At 40.0% G+C, this 18,750-nt stretch overlaps 2 protein-coding genes across 5 annotated transcripts in view; one reads left to right on the forward strand and one right to left on the reverse strand.

The window, feature by feature from the left end:
* CMSS1 (cms1 ribosomal small subunit homolog) overlaps nucleotides 1-18,750 on the forward strand; it is a 389,262-nt gene that overhangs the window by 14,282 nt on the left and 356,230 nt on the right. The gene's annotated exons all lie outside the window — the stretch shown is intronic.
* The window catches only part of FILIP1L (filamin A interacting protein 1 like), a 115,068-nt gene that overhangs the window by 2,349 nt on the left and 93,969 nt on the right, over nucleotides 1-18,750 (reverse strand). For 2 of the 3 annotated variants that reach the window (XM_025282530.3, XM_006047794.4), the window contains one exon: nucleotides 13,947-17,086. In XM_025282530.3, coding sequence (XP_025138315.2) covers nucleotides 14,290-17,086 — 2,797 coding nt within the window. In that variant the 3' untranslated portion in view covers nucleotides 13,947-14,289. Of the gene's footprint in view, nucleotides 1-13,946; nucleotides 17,087-18,750 lie in introns of those variants that run through there. The other variant, XM_044940886.2, reaches the window with a different exon arrangement.

The raw sequence follows: 18,750 nt of genomic DNA on the forward strand, positions 1-18,750 counted from the left end.
TGTATACACACTTTAGCTGTGTATATTTGAAGAGAAAATACTAGGAGAAAATACACCAGTGGGGAGATCAAACCAGCCAATCCTAAAGGAAATCAACCCTACATATTCATTGGGAGGACTGATGGCTGAAGCTGAAGCTCCAGTACTTTGGCCACCTGATGAGAAGAGCCAGCTCATTGGAAAAGACACTGATGCTGGGAAAGATTGAGGGCAATAGGAGAAGGGGACGACACAGGATGAGATGGTTGGATGGCATCACAGACTCAATGGACATTAGTCTGAGCAAACTCCAGGAGATAGGGAAGGACAGGAAAGCCTGGCATGCTTCAGTCCCTAGGGCCGCAAAGAGTGAGGCACAACTTAGTGACTGAACAACAACAAATCTGTGGTTAACTCTGGTTAGTGGAGTTATAGTGTTTTTTATTTTTCTTATATCTTCTCTATACACTACATTTTCTGTAATTAAGTATATAATTCCAAAAAAACACACTAAGTTATATTAAAGGATAAAAAAGGAAAGAAATATTTAAGAGATCAGGACATTTCTGTGAACATCAACATATTGTGCAAACCATGAGTAAGTCAGCTGACCTTATAACCACAGCATTAATAATAGCCTTTACAAAATAGGTTTCAGTGATGTCCTTTAACTTTGTCAAGATTTAGATCAGTTGTCCTGTTTAGTGTACAAAAATCTGTGTTGGGATTCTACTTAAATTGTGGATTCTTCGGCCTTACCTCTGGAAACTGTAATTCATTTAAATGTCTATGAATGCATCCAGGAATTCGCATTTTAAATAAACTCTCAAGGTGATTTATCTGATGCAGGGTGGTCAGCCTGACATACTTTGATAAACACTGCCATAGTTGAATCTCATTTAGATATAAGCTTTAAGGTTTTTTTCTACCTAGAACTCTTGTCTGCTTGGGTGTGGGAGGTTTAGTACTGCAGAAGGCCAGTGTTTCATGGCTCAGTGGTCCTAGATGCTCATCAGAACCACCTGAGGGGCTTTTAAAGCACTGCAGATGCCCAGATCCCATCTCAAAATCTCCCGACTCAGATTGTCTAGGAATGTGGAATGAGCACCACAGGTTAGTCAGAACTGAAATCTGTCCAATAAACTAATTGATATTGAAGACAGTATTGATGGGTCCTGTTTCTGGTGAGCTGTACTGATACATGTTTGTAAAGACAGCATGGCTTGGAATGGTCATTGGTAGGGTCAGCTGCCTGAAAGTTACTGGGTTCGCATTGTTTCTACACCATTGATGCTGCAAGTTAATTTTGGTTTTCTTGATAACTCTTGATCTCACTTCATAGTTTTTACCTTTAGATGGCAGCAGAGGCTAGTTATATTATTAGGACAACTCTAAATTTCATTTCCAAATCTTAAAAAAAAAAAAAAAGCTATCTTTTTTTTGTTTATATGAATTTTATACTTGGACATGTTTCAATAAATGAGGTAGAGAGCGTTAAAATGTGTCATCTCTTGGATCATTTTTATAGAACACTATGTCAAATAGCTCCAAGAAAGCTTTATCCAAATTTGGAGAGCATATTGCAGGAGGAATCGATGCATATGGCTCTTTTAAGACCACACAGTGAATAAGAATTGGAGGTTCCTGGGTTTCATCAGAAAGCAGATGTCTTGGAGGAGATTAAGCAAGTTGGAAAGCTCATTCATAGAAGAAAAGTCTATGGGTTTTTTTTTTTTTTTTTTTTTTTAATGTTTAACTCAGTTTAACATGGAGATTGGGGTTTGGAATGGATTACAAGTTTGAAAGATGCTGAGTTCAGAGAGGCAGAGGCCTCACTTATATTTAGGTAACAGTAGAAAGAAAAGGAGAATTCATTAAGTTCTTAAAATGTTAGCTTGTTTAGCCTGTGGGTTCTTAAAAGAAATGGAGCTATCTATATGATTGTGATTACAGCAAGTCATGAGATGGTAGTGAGCCTTAATGACCAAAAGAAGTACTGAAAGGTGAAAATGTTTTATTCAAAATCTCAGTTCTTCAATCCAATTTCTACTTGATTCTTGTGCTCCTTCACACTATCTTGGAGGGCAAACACCAGAACAAAATTAGTTTCCTTGTATGAAGAAACTATCAGATCCTAGTTATACAGCTGGAGTCAGAATGTTTCCTTTCTTCTAAATGAAATTAACTGTGTAAGTACTTTGTAAGTACTTTGAACTTTTTGGAGATGTATTGGCAACATATTGTGTAAGAAAGCTGTGTTCCATCAGGAGTGTTCTTGACTCCAGGGACTGCAGGGCCCTCATTACACCTTTAACTCTAGAGGTTGAAAGGCTCAGGACTTCCAGAGACCATGAGTGGTTTTCATCTGTGGTCACTGGGGTAGGCAAGGGAGGGGCAGGTTCAGGGCTGCCTGACTTGCTTAGGAACCCAGCTATGGAATGCTTGGTCAAGGCCCTGGTCTTATCAGAATGACAGTGTTTTGTATTTTTGTTTTTATCTCTGTTTATGGGAAAGTACATAAGTAATGATGATGGATATGGTGATGAAAAAAAGGAAATACTAAATTGAGAAAAAATGTCTTTGGAATATTATTGCCTTCTTTTGTCTTTTGTATTGTTTGGTAAATCACTGCTAATTTTTTTTTTTAAAGGAAACAACAGATAATGAATCTGGCAGATAGCCCAGAATTTCATATGCTGCTTTGGCTTTTTTCTCTTGATTTTTCTCAGAACTTCTTCATTATACAATAAAACTTTGTCACTAAAATTTTAGTTTTATATGGCAAACGGTCCTTCTAAAGGAAACTCTGTAGTTTCATTAGCTCATTCCCACTAATGTCGTGTGAGAGAACGTTTGGTTTTAAATAGAACTGCTGTGCTGTGATTTATATTTAAGAGTTGTCCAGTTTCTGAGGTGAAGGCTAGAGGAAATTGATGCCTTCGTTTTATAATGTAACATGGTTTGTGGTTGTACCTAGTCACCTCCCAGTCTTTCTGTGGTAATTACACCATGGGTAGTCTAAGAATAAGCATCGAAATACAGTTTTCAAAAATCCTTCCTAACCTAGTTACTTCCATTTTTGTGTCCAGACACATAGCATCCCATTTAGAAATAGGATGTTCAAATATACTAACCTTGAACTGTTTTGTTTATCCCCTTTCTTTTTATTCATCTGTCAGGTTTTTCACCTCAGCTTTTTTCTTTTTCTTCTATTTTGGTACCCACTCCCCTCTTTCTCATTCTTTTAAAAATCATCCTCCAGCTTATATTTTACAAGAGCCTTGGGTTAGTGACTAGAGCACTGGCTGCGGCGCCAGGTAGACCTGGGCGGGTCTCACTTCCGGTTCTGGCACCACTGTCTGTGTGTGCTTGATCAAGCCAGTCAGCCTGTGGCGGACCGTAGTTTCCTCATCTTGTAACCCTTAGGATTAGACTGCCGACTTGCAAGTTCCTTAGCGGGTAGAGATACTGTGTAGGAAAGTCCCTGGCATATCCAAAGTGCTAGTTGTTACTAATGTCAACATTATTATCTTTGCTTTTTTCTTTTCTTTTTTACTTGTCTTATTCTTTGTATCTGTTCTTAAGGTACTCATTTCTTGATCATAACAATAATTTATCTTCTTTGGTTATTTTATATTTCTTGTTTTTCTGCTTCATCTCTTGCTCTCCCATCTCTCCAATTAATTCTTGGAAACATATTGCTAAGCATAGTTCCAGCAGTTGACCAGGCAGTGCCAGTTACTGGGCTGTGTTTCTAACCACCTCTGGCCCAGAAAACCTTCACATATCCTTTTCTGTCCTCATCCTGCTTAGTCTATTCATTGTCTTTCTTTTTTAGAGTTTATTTGAAAGCATATTCTGTCTTGTCTTTTTCTGTCTTTTAATTGTTCAAAAATTGAAGCAGTTGTACCATCCATAAAGCCCTTTGACCCTGACATTCAGTGATTCTATGAAAACAACAAATGCAAGTCAACTGTGGCCCCCAGGTGTGTTGTTAGACCTGTGCACTTTTGCTGAGCTCCTATTACCAGCAGTATTTAAGTCCTGGATAATGTAATACAGTGGTTCTTAACTTTTATAAACCCAAGAATGAGCCAGGCAGCTTGTTAAGATGCAGATTCCTTGCATTGGATTTCACAGGTCTGGGTATGTGGAAATCTGTGGAGGCCTTGGTAATTCTGATAAATGTGATCAGTGACTGCATTTTGAGAAACATTAATATGAGAGTTTCAAGCAATAAATGACAGCTTATTCTTATTCAAGAGATTATAGGATTATAGTGTAAGAGGGGCATATAGTGTAAGAGTGTATAGTGAGGCAAAATTAGGTGCTATAATAAAAGTATAAACAGAAATGTTTTGTGGAAACTCAGAGGAAAATTGAGAAAAATAATTTTCTGGAGGAATTGACACTTAAGGTAGGAGTAAGATTTCAGTAAAGGAACGAAGAGAGAAGAACATTATTGTCCGAGGAACTGCATGAGCAAAGGCATAGCGCTAGAAGGCCTGTGGTGTGTGAGGAGATGGTCAGTACAGCGTCCTGGTGAGGGCACACATTATGTCCAGAGTTTCAAAGGGAGAGGAGGTGACAGGTGGAGGCCTGATTGAAAGTTTGGATTTGGGCCACTCAGTAATGTAAGTGCTAAATAAATGCGGTTTTGAGGCGAGGGACTGGAGAATTGCCATGGTCAGGACAGTGCTGTAGAAAGATCACCAGCAACACAAGTGAAGGTTGTATTAGAGGTATGGGGTTAAATCCAATAGTTTAACTATTTTACAGTAGCATCCGTTCTGAAGTCTGGTTGTGGGGAGTACTGGCACACATAAAAGAGAGAGGGCAGAGGGAGAGATACCAGGGCAGAGTGGTCGGCTGGATCTAGAGGATGAGCAGAGATACGGAGAATAGGACTCAGATGTTGACCCTGGGGGACAGGGAAGGTGGTGGACCACCACCAGAAGTGAGACAAAGCAATCCAGAGAGCAGTCCAAGAGTGACAGAGCCCAGGGGTCTAGGCACATGCCCAGTTTGAAGTGCAGCCCCATCTTCCATGTGCAGCTGTTTGGTAGGCATTGAAAACTTGGAGATGCTGCTTTGAGAATCATCATAGAAAAACTGCTGATACCATTCAAGTGGCTGAGGCAGCCCAGGGAGAAAATGTGATTCCCCCTCACCTGCCACTTTTTCCTTCTCCCAGCATGGGTACTTGTGTATACTTTTCCCAAAGCCTGAGAGGTGACTTTTATGCCCACATTCCCACTACAAGGCTGCCTGTCTTAATAACTGATAAGAGTGTGACTAGTTCTGAGAGTAGCCCTCTAAGGAGACGTTTCTTTCCAGTACTTGAACAATGCACAGTGATTGAGCCGTTTTCCAGGTATATTGATTGGCTCTCTGAGGGGAGGGAAACCCTGCCCCTCTCCTGTGGTCACCAGGCTGGCCCCTGGGCCATTATGTTTGGGCTGAGGAGACAGATTACTTAAACTTGCAGTCTCTGAGGGGGTCTGCCACTCCTTAGCACAGGGGTGTTCAGTAACTACAGGATGGTCCCCCTATAGCACATTTCCTTCCTTATTGGCAGTCTGAGAACGCCTGGAATAGAGCCATAGTTGATAGGTCGGCCTAAGAAAATAGTATTAATTGTCCATTGTTCTCCCTAGTCCTCTCATTACGCTTCTTAGAAGCTAAAATCAGCAACTCCAGCAGCATTTATATTTTCTAAAATTTTTGCAATATATATGTATTATTATAATCAGAATAAACTTTTATATAAAAAATTGTGCTGCTTGGGTCTGTCACTGTGAGAGAGATTGTCCTTCTCAGAGTGATCCCGGCTACCCTGAAGGGACCTGTCAGGTGTTTAAATGTTTCTCATGTAATGGACTCTTTAGGGATCTATTGCAGTTTTAACTCCTCTTTCTATAAAATGATATTTCTCTGAGGCCTCAAAACTGACTGGTATCAGTGAATTTAAGCAAGAACTCCATTAAAAGGTAGAGAACAGAAAAGAAATAGCTCTTTTTTTAAAAAAGAGAAGGGAAAAAAACAGCCAACTGACTAAATGGTAAAGGCTGGTAATTTGTTCTTGAGGAATTGCTTTGAGTGGCTGCATTGAAGCAGGTCTTTATATGTACTTAATTGTTATAAGGGGCTTCCCTGGTAGCTCAGGCTTCCCTGGTGGCTCAGATGGTAAAGCATCTGCCTGCAATGCAGGAGATCTGGGTTCGATCCCTGAGTCAGAAAGGTCCCCTGGATGAGGAAATGGCAACCTGCTCCAGTACTCTTGCCTGGAAAAGCCCAGGGACAGAGGAGCCTGGCAGGATACAGTCCATGGGGTTGCAAAAAGAGTCAGACACAACTTAGCAACTAAACAGCAATTGTTGTGAGAGATAATTGGAGATCAATATGAAGATTTTTCTCTAAAATGACAATTTTATTTGTGATAACTCCCTAAGTTTACAGTTATTTAATTCTGAATTGGAAGCAGAATTTAGAGACTGACAAGGTTGAACCCTGGGCTTCCCATGTGGCTCAATGGGTAAAGAATCTGCCTACAATGCTGGAGATGCGGGTTTGATTCCTGAGTCAGGAAGATCCTTTGGAGGAGGGCATGGCTGCCCACTCCAGTATTCTTGCCTGGAGAATCCCATGGACAGAGAAGCCTGGCAGGCTACAGTCCATGAGGCCTCAAAGAGTCGGACATGACTGAAACGACTGAGCATGCATGCATGCAAGGTTGAACCCTAACACTTCTCCCCGAGCTCAAAAAATACACAGTTCTTTTTTTGTAAAGTGATTTTGGGATCTTAAGTCTTTTCTTATAAGTCATGATGCTGCTTGAGAAATGGAAACCCTAAATTAGGGTATGCCATCCCAGGAAGATTTTCTAGGGTTCTGCAAAGGCAGAAGTCTCACCACCTCTGGGCTAAGCTGGTGGTGCTTGTCTTTTTGATGACTAGACCTTGATCCCTAGATTGCCTTCTCTGGAGATTTTGGGTCAGGACTGTCAGGACTGTCAACGTGGCCACCTGCTTACAAACTTTGATGTGTGTGGTTGTGATGTTGCTTCTGTGGATCATTGTCACTCATTTCTGATGCTTTTCACTCCAGCCACCTCTGAGGAGATCAGGTACTTCTGTTCTTCACAGACTGATAGCCTGTCCAAACTCATTCTTCACTCCTGGAGTTTGTGCTTTTGCTTACAGATTCCTGTTTTAGGATAGAGTGGGGCTGGACTGCAGCTTTAGTGCTCCCTGACAACTTGTACCTCTCCTTGGTCTTGCTTTCTCGCATCTTCTATCCACAGCATCATCCCCAGTCAGTCTTCCCCAAGCCTGCCCATTGGTGTGGGGCTTGGCCTTCATTTGCTCTTAACAGTGGTCTGCAGATGGGAGGAGTTGAAAGAAGAGGCAGATTGCTGCTCTCGTCTATGGTGATCTTGGAAGCTTTCAGAAGAGGTCAAGCTTGAGCCAGACCTTTCACTGTAGATCACTAGATTAGAGCAGAGAATTCTCTCCAGGTAGAGCAGTGGGGTGGAGAAGGCAATGGCACCCCACTCCAGTACTCCTGCCTGGAAAACCCCATGGACAGAGGAGCCTGGTAGGCTGCAGTCCATAGGGTTGCTGCTGGTCGGACACAACTGAGCGACTTCACTTTGACTTTTCACTTTCATGCATTGGAGAAGGAAATGGCAACCCACTCCAGTGATCTTGCCTAGAGAATCCCAGGGATGGGGGAGCCTGGTGGGCTGCCGTCTATGGGGTCGCACAGAGTTGGACACGACTGAAGCGACTTAGCAGCAGCAGCAGAGCAGTGGGGAGGAGGCAGGGAAAAGCCCTGTGTGTGTATGTAGGGGTGTTCTGAGTGTTCTGGCTGAAGCGGCAGACTGTGAGGCAGAGCATAGGCAGCTAATGTTAGGCGCCCGGTCTGTGTTCTGAGCTGGATTAGATACGATTTATTATGCTTCCCCCTTGCGCTGAGATAGCTTCATCTCTAAAATCGTGATGATATCCACTTTACAGGGTTATTACGAAATAAAATAACAGTGTATAAAGCATTAGTTTTCTCTGATCTCACTACCCAGAGAACGTCTTTGAGGACAGAGTGCCCTAGCATGGTAGTCAAGGACCTTCAAGTTCTGACAATACTGCGCCCTTTGCATCTTGTTGTTCAGTCGCTCCGTCGTGTCCAACTCTTTGTGACCACTCCCCAGCCGTGTCAATGTCAGCCACACTGTATCACTCGCTGTTCCTCGAATGCTGGTTTTCTGCTCTCCTGCCTGCCCCCGCACCTCTGCTCTGAGAGCCTCCTGGAATCTCTGTCCTAGTTTTCCTTCTCTCTCAGACAGCTACCTCTCCTCCAGTCAGATCCTATCTGTGTCTGAAACCTGACCCCTGAACCCTGTCCAGGGTAATCTATTCCTCCTCCAAAGAACTTGCTATCTATAGAATTCCTTTTCTGTATTGTGCTCTTAATTACCTTTTAAGGTAGTTCTTAACTCTTGCCTTAGATTCTAAATCTTATCACCTGCATAGCTGTCTTGCACAGCAATGAGTAAATATTAGGTGTTTCATAAATGTTTGTGGGTTCATTCTTGTAAGTGATTTGTTGAGGAATGAATGGTGCTTGTATCCTCATAGAAGACATAGAATCACTTGTAATGATTCTGTATTATAAGCTAATAAAAATGGGATTGAAACTCCTCACAGAAGACTTTAGAAAGTTCTAAACAGTAAAGGGTTATTTCTTAAGTTCTTAGGAATCCTGCTGAAACCCACCTTTCCCCCATTTTGCCCACCAAAGCAAAGTTGGTTGGTTGTCTAGACTTCTATTTCTTCCAAAGGCATGTGAAGAATGGAAAGCTCATCTGAAAATACTGGTTTGTAGTATGGTATCTTTGAAAGAGACAAAGGTAAAAGGTATTAATACAAACAAAAACTTTCAAATATGCATGTGCTCTAGGCCTATCTATCAAATTAGTAGAAACAAGCCTTATGCAATGAAACTCCTCAGCGCAGATTTTTAAAGTTGCTTTGAGGCTTGTTTTAGTCTGGTTCCAGATTCTCATCTCTGTGTATCAGGTATAGGCAGCTCTTGAGGGACAGTGAACCTTCCTCCTTAGCACCCGCCCCGTTCAGTTTGTCACTATCAGTGGATAGATCCGGTGTGTCCACGGTGGCTCTTTGAAGAGACACTAATGCTGAGATGCTGTGCATGTCACTGAGACAGGGGTGCTATGTCAGTAATCTTACTCCACCCTTCCAGAGGCCTAAAGAATGGCAGAGAGTGAGACAGCCTTTGTAGATCTGTAGGGCCTATTGTTGATTATTCAGAGATGACTAGCCTTTGAAAAAGAAACAAAACTGATAGGCAAAAAAAAGGGTGTGTTTTAGGTAACCTCACAAAAATATCATACAGAACCACTTGGCTATGTGGGAAAAGGAACTCACTAAAATACAACTTTTAGGCTTTCAAAAAATTATCTCACGTAACTCGATAAATTTTATTTCTCTTGACCAGTAATTTTGTGACAAAAATAAATTTTAAAATGAGGCCACAAGAGGATTATCTGTCAGATTTCTGACTGCAGTGCTAAAGGTTAGCCCAGATTATATTTTTATGGCACTGTTCTAAGTGTTGTAAAACCTGGTGTCCTGATAGAATATTGACAGAGTTGTATGTGTTGCCATATGAACAGCGTTAATGTATTATCAGATTATAGGGTACTTAGAAGTGTGTTGGTTGGTTAACTTGCTCGACTCCCTAAGGATTCTTTACCCTACAGCCTTGCCTTTGGGAGTTACCTGCTCTGACTGCACAGTAGAAGGATCCACCAGTTACAAAGGAAAGGACTTGGAGCTTAATCTAAATGAAAATGAATTTTAAGGTTTGGGGATTTTATTGAACCACTTATCTTCCTTATTCTTTCTTGGCTTTGCTTCACTGTGGCCTAAGGTGAAAGGAGTCCTTTGTTTTGGCTCATCCAAACTGCTCTCTTTAATGTATGTTCTGGACCATTCCCAAGAAATGCTGTAGGGTTATGTTGAGGCCCAGGGACCTGAAGGTGAAACAGAGCTTGTAGTTGTCAGACAGCCTGCTACTGCTCAAAGATTCAGACATGTATGCTTTGCTACTGTTGTAAAACTGGGAACCTTCCCACCTTATAAAATGGCAGTTTTTATTGAGCTTTTCTTTTGAATAAAAAGAAAACCTGGAGAATAAGCCATGTTTGTCATGCCAGCCACTAGAGGGTGGAATAGTCACACTTCCTGAAACAGGTGTAATTCATTCTGATAGAGCAAGACTAGAGTCAGAACGTATTTGCTAGTGTTTATCAATATATCAGTAGATATGTCTGAGTGGCTTTAGTCATGTCCAACTCTTTGCAGCGCTATGGACTGTAGCCCACCAGGCTCCTCTATCCATGGGATTCTCTAGGCAAGAATACTGGAGTGGGTTGCCTTGCTCTCCTCCAGGGGATCTTCCTGACCCAAGGATCAGACCTGTGTCTCTTATGTCTCCTGCATTGGCAGGTGGGTCCTTTACCATCAGTGCTGCATGGGAAGCCCAAGTCCTTCTTTAAGTAGATAAGAATCAGCAGAGGAACTTGTTAAAAAAATGCAGCTTCCTGGGCCCTACCCTCAGAGACTGGGATTTGATAACTCTGGGTAGGACATCAAGGGATTTTCATAATGTGTTTTGAATTTTACTTTGAGAAATGTAGATCCTATTGTTTTGGGCATGCATTATTGCCTAATTATTTTTTCTCTTAGGATTGCAAAGCAAAATTATTATCTGGAGGAAAAGACAATATCAGAAGCCAAAATGTAGGGAAACTAGAGTGTTATTAAAGCTCTCTCCCTGCCTTTGTCTAACAAGTTTCAAAGGAGACTCACTTGGTAAAGATTAAATATCAAACAGCTGTGAAAAATGTTTTTGTATGGAGTTATATTTTAGTCAATAAAGATCACAGAATCTTTATACTACAAGTCTAAAAGTTTTAAATTAAATACCCCTTTTATGGTCATCTCACAGTACAACCTAGCTTATCCTTTGCCTAATGTCTTGGCATTCTGAAATGTAGTTGTAGAAACTCTCTAAGTACTAACAGAATTTATATAATCCTGTCATCATCTTGAACACATAGAGAGACTTTCCTTTGTATGTAAAGATCCAGTTGTTGTAATGTATAATGTCCTTCTTGTAAGGATAACTCAGAGCAGTGGCCTCCTTGGGAAAGCTTTGGAAATGGTCTTAAAAGGCAAGAAGAATGTCATTAAAATAAAATGACAAAATAAAATAAAATGTCATAAAATAGAATCATTCAAAACTGTGATAGAATGCTGCAGCTCAAAAAGTTAAAAGGATCAGGGACTGAGTAAAATGAATCTTGGTTCTGAAGTTAGGACCTCAGATGAAATGAAAGGAAGATATTTTTTCAGATGTTTATAGAAACAATCATGTCTCCTATGAGCCTCTCAAGGGCCTTCTTTTCTTCAAGAACACAACCCTCCACTTCCACATATCTCATATGAAGATTTTCCAGTGACATTTCCTCTCTCCTTCCTAGTTTTCAGGATTCGTCTGTGATTTTATGTGCAATAAAAAGAAAGTCCTGGAACCCCACATACACATATGCACACACAAGCACACAGAGTTATGAAGAATTATTTTTGAAATTAAAGGCCAAAAATGTTGTCTGTGTCATTCTTTGTATGATTTTATGGAAAAGAAACTTTTTTTTTAAGAGATGATGCTCTCTTTACCATAAACTTTGATTAGTAGCACTTTTAGTAATCTATATGTTATTAATACGACAGTGTTCGTACATTTTGATGTGGATATGAATTGTTACACCAAAGTAGTCCTAGTAGAGGAACCTCTAAAAGAAGTTCAGTTCCTTGAAAGTCCAGTAGATTTCCAATAATGTTAATTACTTGGGAAGCCTATTTGTAGTTAATATCTGGAGCAGGATGATGAAATGAGAATTTGTGCATTATAATCATAGAGCACAGGACTTGGGGTATTAACTTTATTATATAAAATTGCTTGGCTCACATAAGATAAGAAATTGAATCCTTACAAAACAGTTCAACTAATGAATAGTCCAGAGCCTCTCAAACTCTTAGTTACAAGTGTGCCAAAAATGGATCTTTTCCTCAGTACTTGGGGCAGCCGGGAGGAACCTGGGCGTGACAGGAGTCCCTCAGCTCATCACCTCTGCCTCTTTATCCATCCAGTGTGTTTTCTGTTTATGCCATTATGTGACAAAGTTGGGAAATGGTGGGAAGACTTTGTATTTTAATTCTTTCTAGTTTCTGTTTATTATTAGTTGATTATAAACTATTTCTGTTTTTTATTAGTTGATCACTATTCACCAAAACTTAATATGTACTCTCTTGATTATTATCTTAAAAGATATCCCATGTAGCAACATTATCAGTGTCTACTTTAAAAGATATAAAATAACAGTTGTAGTTTCTTCTAAAGTTCTAATCCAAGGTAACTTAAAAACAGTTTTGGAAAACATTTAGACCATCATGTATTCTGTAATACAGTTGGGTCACTGCCGATTCCCATGATAAATGTGTTTAAACAGAAGCTTTCTCATTCATCACTAACCTCAGCTTTCATCCAAATTTATTTAATGATGATGCAAGCCCACAGCGTTGGTGTTGCAGTTCATCACCATGGAAGTGTTTCTGTCAACAAATCCTTGCTTTGCTATCATGAAATTGATTTTGCAGGAAAAGGAGGATAATTGTGAAAGATGGCTTTTACTTCTAAAGATCTTCACAGTTTTCCTGGGTGTCTAAATGAATTGTGTTTAAAATCAATAACTGGCAATAAAATTGACCACACTAAATTAACAGTTATGAGGTTGGAAAAGGGAAAATGGCAGTGAGCTACTTTGTCTGAAATCATGTTTTTGGAATGTGGCTTGGGGACCAGATTTGTAATATGAAATGTTCCTCTGAAAGCTGTTGTTCTCTGCTACAGAGGTACAGATTATGCTGACAGTCCTGGTATCAGAATTCCTAGGATGCTTTTTCTTTCTTTAAGGATTACTGAGTTTTTCTCACCTACCTTGAAAATCATATAACAATAATCACAGAAGAAACTTCCTCAACTAACATACAGTATTTTAAAAAATATGCCTTTTCTATAACTTATGTTTGTAACTATCTTTGCTTTTTATTTGCTTGTTGGGAGGTTAAAAAAAAAACAACAACCTACAGTCAAATTTAAGCTTCTGACTGCAGACCACTAACAAGTAAGGTAGGAAGCAGCTACCTTAAGTAGTTCAAACTATTCTGGGAGCCAAATAGGAGAAAAGAACAATAATGACATTTTTGGTTCGAAGCAGAGTGTTCAAGAGCATATGTTTTAGTGGCTAATTCTAGGCTGATTCTAGCATATGTTTTAGTGGCTGTTTAGATGTAGACAAACATTTTAAGGGGATTTTTAATGTATGGTAGAAACACAGTCAATTCTTGATTGTCAAGGTAACTTGTATTTCCAAAGGTGCTTTTTCTGGCTTCCTAACACACTTCTTTCTTTCACCTGACATGCCTCAGCTCATACATGCTCACAAAAGCAAATTAATATTATTTTATTCAGCGATTATGAGTAAACATTTTATTAAGTTTCTAAATTCCTAATATGTGCTAAATACTGTGCTGGGCACCAGGGATATTAGGATACATCTCAAGCGTGAAGTCAAGTTTGCTCCTGTGAGATCTTGTAGTTCACCTTGAAATCAAAGAGCCATAAAATTTTATTTATTTCAGGTACTTCCTTCTCCTCTAATACCTGATCAGAAGTTGACTATAAATGGGAAATAGGTCCTGTTTGTGTTTAATGAAGAATTAATAGACATTATGAACAGGAAATAAAATTCTATTATACATGCAAAAAAAAAAACAAAAAAAAAACACAGAATGACCAAAAGAAAATTCAGCAAGCAATGGTAAAAATAACAAATTATTTACTGCTTTATAATGTTAAAGTATTTCACCAAGACAAGTTGCAGTCAAATTAATGTGAGTTATGGAAAATGAAATACATAAAGATGTATTTAAACAAGTGCAGACTAAATATTTTCCATACAGGGTATGTAAATGAAAAGATATACAGTAAGTGCACACTTGATACGACTATGCAGGCAACAGTTAGTTTCAGATACTCTTGGATAGTTCATGCATAAACCTTCCCAAAGTACAAGTTCAGTCAGTCTTTGGGGGGATGTGGAGGGATAATTAAAAAGGACTGAGTTCCTTGCAATATCAGTATAAACCGGATAAGGAAGGGTCGTCAGTTATATATATTACTTACTGTAATTTGTGACTGTCGAGGAAGAGGTGTGGCTGTTGGTGTGATAGTAATGCTGCTGGTGACTTTACTGGTTGTTTTGTTTAGTGCCCCATTAGCTAAGCCTTGAGTTCTGTTATCCTGCAGTGGTGTTGAAGGGCTGGCAGGTCTCACGGGGCTGGCTACAGCTTGCATGTAAGGACTTCCTAAGTGAATGTGGATTTTATTATCCTCAGTAGTTATCACACTTGAACTGTTACTGTTTGAACGCTGAAACTGCCATGATGACTGCCGGTCAGGGGAGACTCTGAAAATTGCGTGCTTGGCACTGATCTCTATCGGCTCGGGAGAGCGTCCCTGCTCAGGGGAGCTAGCTGAACCAGTAACAGCCAACACCTGAATAGGTGACATTGTCCTTTCTGGAGTTATGGAACCACAGGACTCTGGGGTCTGTGCCCTGGCAAAGGTTGCCATGGTAATTGGGGACATGCCTTGCTCTAAATTCATCAGGCCTTCAGCAGAGGTTTTTGATTTCACTGGTGTTATGGAGGCATTTTGGAGGATGGTGATCCTTTGCTTTGGGGTGCCACAGTTTGGTATCACTGCAGTGCTTGTGTAAGAGTGAGGACTCTCTGTGGTCGGACTTGTGATTTCAAGAGTGGCTGTGTTTTGGACATGGTCTGGAGTAACCTTTATATGAAGTGGTTGCCCAGGTGTGTGGCTTAGGACTAAATCTCCGGGTTGCATGAAGTTGCCATTGGGTTTAGTCTGTATTTTGCCATTCTGAGGATGGCTCTCCTTGGATTTCATCCAAGGAATCCAGAGCTTCCTGTTAACAGGACAGGGAGTGGATGAGTTGCATTTGAAGGAAAGCGCAGACTCCTCATCATTAGGGTCCTCATCCTGGTCCTCACTCTCCTCATATAACTGACCATTGATGACAGCTCGTTCCAGAGGAATGAGACTCTTATAATCAGGTGGCTCATTGTCTACTGCTTCTGTCTGAACTTCTTTAGAAAATACTTGAGGGTCAGAGATTCTTCTTCCATTGAGATTGGGCCGGAGGCTCTTACTGAAGTGACGATACCGCTCTAACTCTTTAGTGAGGTTTTCAATCTCTCTTCCTAAATCTCTGTTCCTGTTCTCTTGTTGATTGAGTTTCTTTTGCAGAACTGAATGATCTCCCTGGAGGTGACATATCAGGTCCTCAGTTGCCATGTATTCATGAATTTTCTCTTTCAGTGCATCCACTTCTCTTGAGAGGTGACCTGACTTAGCTTCTTCTTCTTGAAGCCTTTTGAAAAGCCATTGTTCATGGCTGGACTCGGTCTTTTCTGCTAACTTGTACTTGGCAAGTTCCATTTTAACATGCTCCAGCTCTTCAGATAAAAACTGAGCTTTGTCGCGTTCATTAGCATACCTTCGTTCCAGAGTCTCGTACTCATCTTCAGTTTTCATGAGGTCATCCTCAATGGCTTTCATATCCTTTAACTTCAGTTTCAGTCTCTCCACTTCTTGAGAAAGCTCTTTAATCTTATTGTTCTCTTGGTGTAATGCTGTTGTGGATTTACCAGAATCCTGATTTAATTTGTTTTTTAGGAAATCTTTCTCAATTGCTTCCAGGGATTGAAGCCTATTTTTCAACACATTAACCTTGGATAGGAGATCATTTCCTTTCTCTTCCTCTGCTTTCAGTTTGTTTTTTAGATCATCTCTCTCTTTGGTTACACTGTACATTTTTTCTTCCACATCAGTTTTGGACTTCAGTGCCCTTTTAGTTTCCTCAATTAACTTCTCAGTAACTGTTGTCACTTTATTTTGCTCCACTTGGAGCTGAGAAGCAGCAGCTTGTAACTTATCTTCAGTTTGCTTTAATTTTTCACTCATTGTTTTCCGTTCATCTACCAGCATCACAGTCAATGTTTTCAGTTTAGTTAAATCCTCTTTTAAGGTGAATTCTGTCTTTTCCAGACGACTTTCAATGGCTTCTAGCTCTTTGATCCTTATCTTTAAACTCTCTAGTTCCTGAGACAGTTGCTTTGTGGTCATCCTTTCTTTTTCTAAATTGCATTTCAGCGAGTAGCATTCTTGTTTGCTTTTGCTGAAAGCATCTTCTAATTTTTCCAGAGCCATAATCCTTTTATTGAGTTTTTCAACCTCAAGTTTAAAGTCTTTACTCTGTGATGTTTCCTTTTCTAGCCTCTTATTGAGATCTCTGCACTGCTCCTCCATTTTTATGAGCTCTTCATCCTTCCCTTCCATTTCTAGCACACGTTTCCTGAGCTCCTCCACCTCAGTCATGATACTAGAGTTTCCATATTCTCCCTTGTTAATTTTTTCTTTTATATCTTGCAGCTCTTCTTCTGCTTTCCGTAAAGACCTGTTTGTCTCTTCCAACTCATCAATTTGCCGGCTGAGTGCTGCCAGCTTTTGTCGAAGCTGGCGATTTTGGCTGTCCTCATTGGTGAGCTTCGCCATAACTGTTTCTTGGTTCTGGTGGAATTTTGTGGTCTGCGTTTGCAGTTCGTTCTCTAGTCTGGTTGCCTTCTGTTCTTCCTCCTGAGCTCTGGCTTCAGCAAGGGCTAGTTTAGCATGTGTTTCCTTTGCACTTGTGGTTAGGTCCTGGATCTTCTGTCTTTGAAGGGCAAGTTGTGCCGTCAGCCTTTGTTGTTCGTCCACCACCATCAAAGCAAAAGACTTCAGTTTGGTCAGCTCCTCTTTCAGGGCGGTGACCCTCTTCTCTTTTTCCTGCTCCTTCTTCTCCCGGGACTCAGTTTCTTGGTCTATCAGCCTTTTTAATCTGAAAAATACAAGAGTGCGTTCTATTTTGTAACTGGTGCTTTCGTAACTTACAGGCTGTGAGTAAACATGTATATAATTTAGACAGTATCAACTCATACAGTAATGGAAAGGAGTTCCTGAATTTGATGGAGGTGGGGAATCTTGCTCTTTTTTTCCACTTCCTGCTTTCTTCCCACTCCTCATTGATTGTTAACAGTTTTCGTTCACCAGGAGCCTTAGTGAAAGAGTAAGGACAAGAATGTTTGGTTTAAATTGCTTGTGTAACATATAATCAATAGACATTGTAGCCTGAAGATTGTAAAAACAAGCACAAGCTTAAGACTCACTTGGACCAAGCTTCAAGACTGGCCCTACTCTTACCAACTAATTAACCTGGGCAGTTATTTAACATCCCCTGGGCTTCAGTTTCCTCTGTGAAAACTGGAGGTGATAACTTACTTTATTATCCAGGGGCCATTTGTGAAAACTAAATGAGATAATTCATCTAAGATTCTCATAGTGCTGACCCATAAGCATTTGAGAAGTTTTGTTGCTGTTGATCTGTTTTATTAATGTGGTTATTATTGTATTTATCAAATGGTTTGCTTGAAACATTATAATATGTGATTACTAATGTTTGATCAGCTTCCTTATTCTTAGTTAAGATTAAATTTATTCACATTGCTTATAAGTTAGGCACTTTACTAATGGACCTATTTGCCAGTTTAAACTTGGTTTACACTAGCCTGACATTGTGTCAGGAATCCATGCACATCTATCTTTATTCCTACAGTGGATGGTAGTTGAATGAGAGGAACTGACAAGTACCTGAAGGGGTTTAGAGTCTTCATAACATATGGGAAGAGGGTGGGATTTGATACAAAAGAGCTTGATGAGTGTCAGATATTAGAAATGATGGAGGAAAAACTCTTATCAGGAACCCTTTTGAATCATGAGTCCTTTGAATGATGACTTTGATAACATGTTATTTTTTTGTTTTAAATTTGTCAATAAAACATGGAAGACATATTGTTTGCAGTATAAACTCTCTCTTCCACACACTTTTTCCCTCAGTATTGAGGTCACAGTTTTAAATTTGTGGCACTCCTAATTACACTGGGAATGGGCTGATTATAGAGGATGTAATTACAGCTTTGCAGTATTGTTATACAGAAGCTAAAATAGGATGGAATCCCTGAAGAATTTAACTGAAGGACTTGTCATAGGTGAAAAGTTGTAAATATTTGTTTTCTTGATCAAGCATAGAGAGTTTTAGTGTATCTTATCTACTAGGAATGAGTTAATTATCCAATGCAAGTCTTTAATCCTTCCCACAGAACTTTCTTTTTAAAACATTGTACAGGGAAATTAACTTGGGGTATTCTTGGAAATAGAGTCCTTTTTGAGATTCGAATCTGCTCTTCTGTAATTACACTATGCAAGAGGCAATGTGTTTAAAATAATTGTATGATGTAAGAACTTTCAAACTTTTTTATGGGGAGGATCCACTTTTAGTTTTTCCTGTTTTGAGAACCTGACAGGCTGGCCCAAGGGCTGTGGCCTGTGCACTTCTGTGGAAGCTGGGGTGGGTTGGCTGATGATCTAATCCACACTCTTGGCAGGAGGCTTGCCCAGGGTTTCTGGCCCTGCCCCATTCCCATTTGATACACATGGGAACCTGAG

The sequence above is a fragment of the Bubalus bubalis genome, chromosome 1 (genome assembly GCF_019923935.1).
Source record: "Bubalus bubalis isolate 160015118507 breed Murrah chromosome 1, NDDB_SH_1, whole genome shotgun sequence".
Classification (NCBI taxonomy): domain Eukaryota; kingdom Metazoa; phylum Chordata; class Mammalia; order Artiodactyla; family Bovidae; genus Bubalus; species Bubalus bubalis.